Consider the following 11,627-nt stretch of genomic DNA (forward strand, 5'->3'; position numbering starts at 1 on the left):
TCTCAGTGACATCCGACAACCAGTGGAGGCCAGTACTGATCCAAAGCCCTGTACCAAGAAAACACTCCCCTGCTCCCCGAGCTTTCCGATGCATATTCATCGGGGCCCTGATGATTTCCCATTACAAATTCAGGCTGGATCATCACCCATCCCCCCATGCAGTAAACCAAATCTGGCCTCTGTTCAAAGCTCCCGTGGCATTTTGAGGAGAAAGGAGGGCTTTTTCTGTAATGGTTTTGCTGTAGGAAAAAGCTACTAACGAGCAACCTTGCAGCTTTTAAAGAAGGCCAGGAGCTCAAAAGGAGAGGCAAATACCTTGTCTGCCTTGTCTTGCAATGGGAAGGCACAATAAGGGCCAGTAAAGGCAGCTGGGACAGACCCTTCTTGCCTACCTGCCCTCACCCAACACCGTGTGTCACCCAGCACCATGGGTCACCCCACACGCTGCCCCACGTGATGGGTTTGATATCTGAGATTTCAGTAGCTGCTGTTAGAGGAACCGGAGCAGAGTTACAAGGACTATTTTTTCATGCAGTAACTTAACTCCACAGAGTAACCTAACCTGGAGGGAGCCATGACTTGAGGCTTGCTGAGCATCCTTGACCTCACAGCTGTGTTTTCTCTGCAGCAATGCAATGGAGGTAGAGTCCAGCATGTACACTGACTTCATTTCCTGCGATCGGGCCGGTCGGAGGAACGCTGTCCACGACATCCACCAAGATGCAACCACCGTCAGCGTGCGCAAGCTGACCGAGGACCTCGGTGACCTCGCCGTTGAAGGAGCAGGTGAGCTGCTGCAGACACCAGTAAGCCCAGCTCCCAGCACGCAGGCTGGAAGGGCAAGGCATGCAATGGCAGCGCAGCTGAACAGTGCCGTCTCTGGGAGCATCAAACAGATGCTCTAGAGGAACATCCCGTTCCTCACTGCATCAGTGCCTTCGTGCTTGGTGGGAGACTCACTGGGCTGGTAACTCACTGGGATGGTCCCAGGGTTCCTGGCACACAAGCAGTGCACGCTCCAGCCAAGGCCCTTTGCTCAGGTGGTTTGTAGAGGCACTGATGCTTGAGCAAACATGTACCGACCAAGAGCCTTCCCAGGGCAAATTACACATCAGGTATATCTTAGGCTTTATAAAAATCAAGTGTGGAGCAGGTTATGGTTTGCTTTCTCTTTGTTGCGGAGGGGGGTTGGTTTGTAGGTTTGGGTTTTTTTCGGTTGGTTTTTTGTTTTAGATTTTGGGGTTTTTCAATCAGCCTTGAAATAGTTCCACAATATTTTAAATAGCAACAGAACCACCAGCCATCTCCAGATCTTCCCCTGTAGCTCAAACACGGCAGCGGTAGCAGCCTGCTCAGTATATGCCAGCCAGCTGACTACAAGGAGCATGAATCCTCTGCTCAGAGCACAAGCAAACCAGCCACTTTCATTCCACTAATAAGCAGCAAAATGTACAGCACCATTGCAGAGGGCAGACTCGGGTTTTGTCTTGCTCTTTTACTCCTCCAGCCTATATCTGTAACTATAAAAACACTATAAAACACGTTTTCCCAACTCTACCTCTTTCAACATGCCCGTGCTAGCATATGTCCATCCACCCATCTGTAGCAAGCACAAATTGGAGCTCTGCTAAGAGAGCAACTCAGGTAGCTGCCAGGCTGTCTGGCAGACATTCCTGGAGCACTTGTAAGTTGCCCTTACAGGTTAGACAAGAAGAACATATCCCTGCCCCAAAGCTCCCTCCCAGCATCACCAGATGTGTTGAGAAGCATTTGTACTCCAGGAATGTGAAGGGAGAACCAATACTCTAAACATCTGGCCACAGAAGGGTAGTGATAGGTCTTCAGGTGGCAATCTGAATAAAATCAGTTATAGCAACTACTGGTCGCTTGTGTCCTCAGCAGAGTGTAACAGTGCTTTCTTCCCAATCCTCCCTTCTGCAGAAAGCCAAAGCGATGCCACTTCTTCTGAGAACGACCCAGGAGCAAGACCAGAGGGGCAAGAAAACAGCCCCTCCCCATGACAGTGTGCAGGGGGTGGGATGGGCAGGAGGAGGGCCATCTTAAACAAGTATTTGCTATTGAATCTGTGGACACAAGCCAACCTGGAACAGCAAGTTGTCTGTCAAATGCCTCTGCTGCACATGTGTTTGTTTAGAGAGCTACATGATGCTGTACAAGGACTGGCACCTCCAAAAGACTTCTGCTCCTATCCCTAATGATTTAGAGCAACGCTGCCGTGGTCGTAGTGGTATGAGCCATTCTCAAGATGCCTTAGCTGCAATTTTCCCCTAGGGGAAAAAATGATTTCAGTAATAATAAACACATCAGACTTTCCTGTCCAAGGTACCTTCCTCCTTTGCAAATTTAGATTATTTATTCTGTTTCCATAGATTAGAAACATGGATTATTGGTTTTTCTAAGCCTCACCTTCATCTGTTAGACCTGACCTGGCCAATGGACTGTCCATACGGCCTCTTGTCAGGGTGGGCAGTGGGGAAGGGACTGGAAGTGGCCAGTAATGCTGCCCTCAAGTCAAGCACCACTCACCTGTGCTGCTGCCGCTTAGCATCAGGAAAGGACCAAAGCACAGCTCTGTGTGGATGAGCTCCACCTAGAGACCCAGCAGCACCAGCCACAGGCATCTTTTCCTTTGGGTTTTAGCATTTTGAGATATTGTTAAGGGGAGAGGAGAAACATTTTGCTGTTTTGACTGTTGAAATTCAGGCTTAACTTTGCAAACTGTTAGCTGAGATGATCTCTGGTAGGATCTCACACCATTCTCTCTTTTAGGAGACATGTTTTGTGTTAAAGATGGTTTGATAAAACTATATAAACTGTTGGAATAAATAACACAGCCTTCAAGTACTGAAGGTGGTTTTTTTCTGCCTGAATGTTTCCTCTTCTTTTATTTTGCCTTGTAACTGGTTGAGCTGCAGCTCAGAGTGGTTACACCAGCTTCCCCTCATAAGGAGATAGGGAGCTGTGTTTCAAGTCCATTCTGTTTGGGTCTGTGAAACCCCATGGGTTTGCAGCACTCAGATGGAAGCAGATGCTGTTAGGCACAGAAAACGCTAAAAGTCTGCCCCACATTCCCAGTTTTGCTGCCAGGCAGCACTTTTCCCATGGGTGTCTCCACATTACTACCCCAGAAGTCAAGGAAAGGCTGGCTTGGGACTTGGCCAACTGGTCCAGACATCAGCAGAAGAGGTGCTGGTGGGAAGAGGTGTCTGCACCTGATGTTTCACCCAGCTCCAGCAGAGCCAATCCTGCTGGAGCTCGGGATGCAGCTACAGCCCAGCTGGGGTCTATGGCCAAACACAGCAACATGGTAGAGCTGGCCTGAGAAATACTCTCCACTGGTGACACAAGGACAAGCATCACCCTGACAGCCTCGGCCAGAACTGAATGTTACAAGTTTGGGATTTATCAGAGAAAACAAGGCCATAAATAAGCAGAGAAGCGGCTGCCAGACAGAGGGAGAATTGTCTGTGGGCTTCCAAGAAGCAATGGCCACGGGGCCAGCACAGAGCTGTCCATGGCTCCAGCCCCCACAGGAAACAAGGATTGGGCAGCCAGGTAGTGGCTGCATCTGCTGCTTTGGCAGCTGCAAACCAGCTCAGCTCCCGGCACTGCCAGGATACTGTTGCAGCTATGTGCCCGGACAGCGGCCAAGAGCCTGCTCCCATTTCCCCACACTCAGAGGCAAAACAGCAGGTATCTCCTGCACTTGGCTGACCACACAGTCGGGTCTTTAAGCCCCATTTCCAGCTCTCCTCACTGCCAGTGAACAGTATTTTTGGGTCATGCTGACACACAGAGAAAGCTAAAAGGCGGCACGGAGGGACTGTGCACCAGGCAAGACCTCCAGCAGTCAAATGTGGGCTAATCTTAGCTCTCCTGGTCATAAAATATCTGTTCCAGAATTATATTAGGCAGGTGATTAGCCTATTGGCCAGCTACCCTCAAAGGACAGGCGAGAGGCATCAGGTTCCCCCTGCAAGTCAAAGAGCCAGCCCTGCTGCTGCCGATTGTGCTCTAAAACCAAGAGCACTGGTTTAATCCAACCACATCCTGACTTGCAATGTTGTTGAGCACACAGATGCTCCCAGCCTTTTATTTCAGTCAAACACAGGGGCATGCCAGAGCCCCCAAAACTGAAACTGAGCACCAAATGATCAGAAAGTCTTTCAGCAAACACTCCCCCGCCCCTGGGACAGTGCAGTCCAACAGCCAGGCAGCACAGGCTGCACCACTTCTGGCTCTTGGCATCAACTGACACTGCAAAACTTGGGAGACAGGGAAAAAAGATTGTAAACTATTCTTGATACATGCCAGAAAAAATGAGAGCACCCAGAAAAAGTCAGAGCACACAGTGATGGCATTGCTGCCTCTAGCAGTGACACATGTCCCTTTGATCACCGAAAGGAAAAGGACCCGTGAGGTTGGAACAATCTGCATCTATAAATCCAACTTGCCCATAGTGAGGGAACAGGGATACCTTCCCTCTGGCTGTCAAAGTGCTCTGACCTGCCAACAGAAGAAGGCAGGGCTCAGGCTGCCAAAGCCCCCATCACACCTACCAGTTGACCCTCGTGCTCTAGCAGGAGTACGATGGCTCATGTTGTGGACCATGGTTCCTAACAGCCACCCTTGAACAGAAAGGCAAGAGAGTTTATCTTTTAATATAAATCTGTTATTTTATTAAACAGGATTAACGATCAACTGTCCAGAATCCAAACAAGCCACTCATCTTCAGAAACAATTTTTGGAGAAGAATTACCAAAAAAATCTTGGTTCTTACCGCAGTCATGTTCTTAAAAGTGATGCTTTATCATTTGCTTTATAAAAGTAAGAAACTCACTCTCTCATATCCACCTGTCTAGCTATATATGTGTATATATATGCACCATGTACTTCAGAGATGAGCATTTTACTCAGAAGACAAATACGGAAGCCCAGAAAGAAGGGAAATACTCCAGCACGTGGTTGCTGCTGGCTGAGACTGGACCAGTCTCACATGCTGTCCATGGTAATGGTGACCATGGCCCCTTGTCAAAGGCAACTTTTTGGTACAGTATCTTTGGAGTAAGCATCTTGGCAGACACCCGGGATGCTAAAGCACACCACACGCTCACGTAAGAAAAGGATGGTCTCTTCTCTGGGTGCACAGCTCTATTGCATGTTAAGTAAAAACACCGTAATGCACCAAAATCACTCAGGAATTTTGGTGATTGTTTCTACATGAATTCTCCACCAAACAGATCTGACTTCTAGCCAGTGTTGTGGTTGAGTGAGAGAAGCATTGGAGGAGGGACCCGAGCCAACACGTGACAATGGGCCCTAGCTTATTAATTTACTTATTCAGTTGTAATAGTGCTTAAAGATTGTCAAGTCAGGAAAAGGGCAGAATGGTTAAAACAGGCAATCAATCAATCAATCAATCATGGTATTCTCAAGTCCTAGACAAAGATAGAGGAAGAGTAAATTGCAGCTCACAGGAATCCTCCAGGATGAGTACAAAACTGGGAAAAATCCCAGAAGGCAGATTTTGGCCCGAAATGGTAAAAATACGTTCCAACTTCCTATGCATGTGAGACCGTGGTCATGGTCAGCTGTGAGCACACAGCCCAAGGTGTGTACTTCTGCAGCAGTGACACCGGGAGGCCTGAGACATGGGAGTCCTTAACCAAGAAAGATGCCAAAAAACTGCTTGAGTTTTTTTAATGCCCTTCAGACCTGTGCACGGGCAAGAGCACCAGCGTCCAGTCTGTTCTTGTTCCAGTCTTGTTAGTACAAGACTAACCCTGGGTAAATATAGCTGTGGCCAAACCCTCCTGCCCACACAGATGGGAATAAAGCCTCTGTTTCTGAAGTGCCTGCATGCTCCCTGTCAGCTCTAACACAGCTTTTTCCTAGAAAGGTGAAGATTAACTCAGGCCATGGTCACAGTCAAAGGTGGTTATTTCTGCACTGCAGACAAGGGCTAGGCAGGTCAGTAGGGCAGGACAGATAAAGCAGAAGAAGAGGAGAAAAAAAAGCAGGGGAGGTTCTTCTGTTTGCATCTGCAGTAGAGAAACACTGGCAGATGGAGAAGTGAGTCAGGCCAGGAGGCAGTTTCAGTCTGCTTGCCCACCAGCAAGACAGGAAGCTGGATATCTATTTAGGAGAGGGTCTGTGGGGGTATAGGTAGGTGTATGGGATAGCATGATTCTGCTTAGCACTGCAGGGGTTAACACAGGACTGCCAGGAATAGAGACCGACCCAGGGCACCTTCTCCAGGTGCTCCCACTAGGACAGACGAGAGTCAAGCACGCATGAAGAAGGGCCACCGCTCCATGCTGGCTCACAGGGATGGGTCACGATGCATTGGGGACCATCCCATAGGCTTCATACAGCTTGTTGAGCAGCTCCTGCTTTTCCTTCTCAGGTAAGAAGCTGGACTGAGCTGCGTTGATGTTCTGGGGTGGCAAAGGGTCAACACAAGGGAGACGTTAAGACACATCAGACATGAACGCATGGTTGTGCACATCCCAGCATCTGGCTCTGAGCAGCAACACACGAGGAAGAGTGTAAAGTTTCCACTCCAAGATTCATTTCCACAGCCTCGCTGTACAGAGGAGCTGCTCTGGCCCATCACTAGCAGCAGATCCCAGAGGAACAGGACAGGTGCAAACCAAAGGCCTTTCAATACTCGGGAGTGTTTAGGATATGCACTTTAGACATTCTCCTACGCTCCCAGCTCCCATTTGGACAAGAGCCTCTCCCAGCGGCTGATGTGCTGCCTCTGGGAGATTGCCTGGCTGTGCAATTTAACCTGCTCATCTGACTTGTGCAGGGATAACCTGGCATTTGCAAGTGCAGGAGAGGACACTGGCAGCAGAACAGCTGTGGATCCAGCATCCCAGAGCTGTCCTGGTTCCTCCTTTCAGACCAGAGTGATGTCTGTAGGAGAAAGGGACTTATTCCTCCAGCCAGAGCTGAAAGCATGACTGATGCTCTCTTGTAAAGTGCATCCTGCACTTCCCAATCTCATAACGTATCTCGGGAGTCGTGTAGGTGGAAATGCTGAGCATGACTCAGTGCAAACCAGGAAAGGTTCACTTGGTAACTAGGTAAGTCAAACACTTATCCTGTCTTTCTGTCTTGGGTGAATAATTAGCAAACCAAGGATGTAATCAAGACACATCAATGACTGCGTGCCAAAACTGAAGCCAGCAGTGACTGTGTTTCTAGCTCAGTTTTGTATGTTACACATACAGAAACTGCAAACACTTCTATACCTGCTGAATCTCTCTAACTTCTGGGCCAGACCTTGAAATAACATACCTGCAATTCCAAATCCAGAGGAAAAAAAGACAACAGGCACCTTCCTTCCTTACTGCCAAGACCTGCTGTGAGGATATCAGTGGACAATTTCCACCCTGACCTGTTCCCCACAAAGCCCAAAGCCTAAACCTTTATCATCTAAAGAAACACAGTGGGTGGTGCTGGGCTGCACTGGGACATCAGCAGAGCATCCAGCCAAGGCTGACTTACCACTCTCTTGAACTCCTCTTCAGTGAAGCCCATGTAGTCCTTCACTATGCTGTAATCCTTGTAAATGTTGGAGTTAAAGATGAGGGGGTCATCTGTGTTTATGGAATAATTAGCACGATCCTTCCTAAACCTGCAAGGAAATCGGGTTGAACTCGTGGGTAAAACACTGGATACAGCACTGGTTGTGCACTTCTCAGGGTAAAATGAAGTAACAGGGACCTCGTAGCTCTCCCTGCAGTTTGCACTGCTGGACACAGGACTTGGCTGGTCTCACCACCACTCTGCACTGACCTTCTCTGGTGCAGCAAGGAGAGTGGCATCTCTTACCTAGCGTTTCAGCAACCTCAGCTCTCACCCACCAACCAGGGCTGGTGGCCAGTGTGCAGCACCTCGTGCCCTACGGCTCTGAACAGGGGCAGGAGGGACAGGACAGAGCCCCACATCCCCTCCAACTGGCACTGGGCCCCTCTATGCTGAAGGAAAGGGGTATACCGTGTTCTCCTAAGCGGTTAGATGTGTCTTACTTTGTAAAGCAATAAAGCAGCTATAACCAACCCCAATCCTGGTTATTTAAGATTGCATATAATTGAGAAGTCTTACTGTGTTACTGGGTGTTTCCCAAAGTCCGGAAGACATGCACCAGTGAGATAACTGGACCAAGGACAGACCTGTTTGGGGGAGTTAAACATGAAAGCTAGAATCAACCATGCAGATCTGAACCCCAGCTGTGTACACAGATAGCTAAGCATGCTGGTAAAGCCACATACAGGTTTAGACCTTTGCTCATAGCTATCCCTCAGCGCTACTCTGATGGATCAGTGCACATCCCGGGACACGGATGCAAACAGCCCGCAGCCTGTGTGACAGCACAGAAGCTGGTGGAATATTTCCCATGGCCAATCAGCCACCAGCTGTGTGTCAACCACAAAGAAACCACTGGCTTAAGTATATACAGATATATTCCACATATTAGCTGAATACACCCATTCTGGAGAAAAGCCAAGGAAATCTGCTCATGCACAGTAACTCCCAGAACTTCCACTCTCTAACCAGACAGGCTCCAGTAACAGCAGCCTGATTTGTGGGAGGAGGAGCCTGTAGGCTCGAGGTATATAAGTTAGTGAATAAACCCTCCAAAACTTAACCTCAGCCAGACCAGGATCCATTTCTCCCTGCTACATGCCTCCTGCAGGCTGCTGGGGCACCAGTGCGAAGATCCCTGCAAACAGCCAATGGTGCCCACCATTTCTGCTGAGGAGCTTTGGGCATCTGGGTTCAATGGCAATGTCACCATACACGTGGTCAGCACTGGGGTGTCAGGTTGGGAATGCGGCTGTAGCCCACATGCCCAACACACATCCTTACCTCAAAATGCATCTTTGCTCTCAAGAGCTCCTTGTAGAGCTCGGGATCATCCAGGACACGGTAGCCATGGCCAATGCGCTCAGCCTTCAGGAGATAAACTGCCTGGAGAGCACAGGAAAACCACGCACAGCTTCTGAGCCCCAGCTCTGCTCCTGCCTGCCCGGAGATCCCTGCCCACCGCGGGTACAGGTCGTGCCACTGAGCCAGCTCCAGGAGGTTCTGCTCCGAGCTGTCGGGGCCAGATCTCTGCCTGTCCCCAGAGTTTGCTCTGCTATGAATATGGAGAGGAGTCGGGCTCCTCTCTCCCCCATGCAGGGGGTGCCAGAGCACTTCCCACCCCTGCCCCTCTCTCTGCCCCACACCAGGAGCTCCTCGTACCTCTTTGATCATGGCAGGCGGGCCGGCCTCCCCAGCATGGACAGTACGATGGATCCCACATCTTTCAGCTTCCTGCAGAGCAAAGGAGGACACGCTCCTGTCCCATCACCCGCAGCAAGGTCAGCAAGCCCCTGGGCTGGCACTGCTCTTGGGGGCACAGCAAGCAATAGGGGTCTTTGCAAAGAGCCCCCAGATCACAAGCCCTGTGCCCCAAGAAGCGCACACACTCTGCTATAGCACAGGCTGTGAGAGAAGAGATCGGTAATGCCAGACACAGAGAAACTTAGAAAGCCTGGTTACCTTCCCCTGGAGCCCAGCCAGGGTCCTCAGGGTCTTTTAATAACCACATGAGCTCACCACTGTCTCCTCTCCAGACAGCAGCAAGCTTGAAGCTCTCCTTCCTCTACCCACTTGCCCTTCTGCATGAACCCTGCAGCAGCTCCTGTCTTTGGAACTTCTACCTCTCTGGCTGGCTGCAGCCAAGTGGGAGAATTGAGAAGCCCCCAGGGCAGAGACGAAGGGATGCTCAGACACCAGCACCTCCCTCCTCTAAGTGGCCAGGGATGGAGGCAGCCCAGCCAGGGCAGGCTGCAAGCCCCATCTCGCAGCAGACACCTAGGCTCAGTGAAGGTCAGGGCAAGCTCTGCCTGGGGTGTCTACAGAAGAGCTCTATGTACATTGACCTGAAAGGCCCTCTGTGCTCCCTACATTTAAGGGAGTGTTGAGTTTTCCCAAAAAGCTGATTTTTGACACTTTAAGTGACAAAGTCCCTCTGGCTGAAGAACCAGACCAAGAAGAGAGATGGACTCACACCAGCTCAGAGATTTTCCGCTTGTTTCTACACAGGATGAAGAGAAACCAGAAACTCTCACCCCTGCACTCCCAAGACAGACATCCCTAACTATCCCAATAGCAGCCAGGGATACAAGCAGAGGGGTCAGGAAAAGCACATGCACCGGGACGTTTCCTCTAACCCTCCTGGTTGCCAAACCCTGTGCCACTCCATCCAGGAAAGACCTTGTGTCTAACATCCATCCATCATCATATCCTCCCTGGAGTGCTTTAAACCCTTTTTCATTTCAACCCATTTGTCTGAGGACACAGAGTGTTTCCCTTGGCTTCTTCTCCAAGGATCTCTGCTTCCTTGGACACGGTGGTCCTAGGATCCTTGGCTCTGTGCTTCCCAGTGTTCCTCTGCAGCCAGCAGCCACAGTTGAGTTTTTGCTGTTATCTGGTCTTTCCAGCAGCCCTGCTTGCTCCCAGGCAGAATGTGCCTGCTCAAGGGACATCACAAGACTCTCCAATTTCCCTGGCTGCATTACATCCCCCACAGAGCACAGCAGCAGTATTTATGGGGATGTACTTCCCTGCCATGCAAGCCAAGAGGGGCTGATGGACATGAGTGGGATTTGCTTCAGCATCTCAGAGCCTGAGTGAGGCCTTGGCACAGAGACAGGGTCCATCCATCAGATGAAGAAGCCTGGACCTGGGTACTGCTGGCACACCAGGGCAGGATGGAACATGCCTGCCCACCAGTTAGTAACTGCACCCATGTCTCAGTCTATAACCACTTAGTTCATCCCCCACAACACTGCAGATGGACCTTGTATCAGTCTCTGCTGATGGAATCAAAGACCCCGAGAAAGCCCTGTGTCATTTCAGACCTAAGTGCTCCTTGCAAGCCACCTTTTTGGCAGTGATGGTGCACAACCTCCTCTCCCACTGATGCAGGGGACCAACAACCCCAAACTCCCACCAGCAAGGCACAAAGCTTTCTCTCCAAGCTGCTACAAAGCGCTGAAGCACAGCGAGAGTCTCAGACCAGGCTCCTGAAGCCATTCCAGCACTTGCATTTGAGATGATCAGATAAAAGCACTTCAAACATGCAGCTTCTTCTCTGCTTTGGCTGATTTCTGCCAGACTGGAAAGGCCAGTCTCTTCCACCCTTGGCTGTGGCCCCAGGAACAGACCCCAGCGTTAGCCTGCCGATCTCCAGCCCTAAGGCCATGTTTTAACAATGATGCCTGCCATTAATCATTTGGGAAATACAAACACATATTTCTGCTATTTAACTGAATGTTTTCAATAGCTGCAACAAAGTTTTAAGCTGTCCCGGCTGTTTGCAGTTGGAATAATGCACTGTGTCCCCAGAATATGTTTTTCTTACATTTTCTTTCAAGAAGCTTATTCAACAAACCTCATAAGCCTTCTTATGCTCAGAGGAATCCTCCACTTTCAGAGACTCATCCCCAGCCAGGTCGATGGCCACCACAGAGTTGTTTTGATACTTCTTGCAGAGCTCCACCACCTCGGGTGACCAGCCTGAAAGAGACAGCACCAGGGTTCAG

At 50.0% G+C, this 11,627-nt stretch overlaps 2 protein-coding genes across 2 annotated transcripts in view; one reads left to right on the forward strand and one right to left on the reverse strand.

The window, feature by feature from the left end:
• Positions 1-635: 635 nt before the first annotated feature.
• On the forward strand, positions 636-2,021 carry PKIG (protein kinase (cAMP-dependent, catalytic) inhibitor gamma). Its single transcript, XM_010020722.1, has 2 exons — positions 636-786; positions 1,942-2,021. The coding sequence occupies exons 1-2, from the start codon at positions 636-638 to the stop codon at positions 2,019-2,021; spliced, it is 231 nt and encodes a 76-aa protein (XP_010019024.1).
• Positions 2,022-6,356: 4,335 nt separating this feature from the next.
• The window catches only part of ADA (adenosine deaminase), a gene marked incomplete at its 5' end in the record, with an annotated part of 12,530 nt that continues 7,259 nt past the window's right edge, over positions 6,357-11,627 (reverse strand). Inside the window, 6 exons of the mRNA XM_010020723.1 lie at positions 6,357-6,458; positions 7,537-7,666; positions 8,137-8,204; positions 8,902-9,003; positions 9,280-9,351; positions 11,477-11,601. Coding sequence (XP_010019025.1) covers positions 6,357-6,458; positions 7,537-7,666; positions 8,137-8,204; positions 8,902-9,003; positions 9,280-9,351; positions 11,477-11,601 — 599 coding nt within the window. The remainder of the gene's footprint in view (positions 6,459-7,536; positions 7,667-8,136; positions 8,205-8,901; positions 9,004-9,279; positions 9,352-11,476; positions 11,602-11,627) is intronic.

The sequence above is a fragment of the Nestor notabilis genome, unplaced genomic scaffold (assembly GCF_000696875.1).
Source record: "Nestor notabilis isolate BGI_N333 unplaced genomic scaffold, ASM69687v1 scaffold29698, whole genome shotgun sequence".
NCBI classification, from domain to species: Eukaryota; Metazoa; Chordata; class Aves; order Psittaciformes; family Psittacidae; genus Nestor; species Nestor notabilis.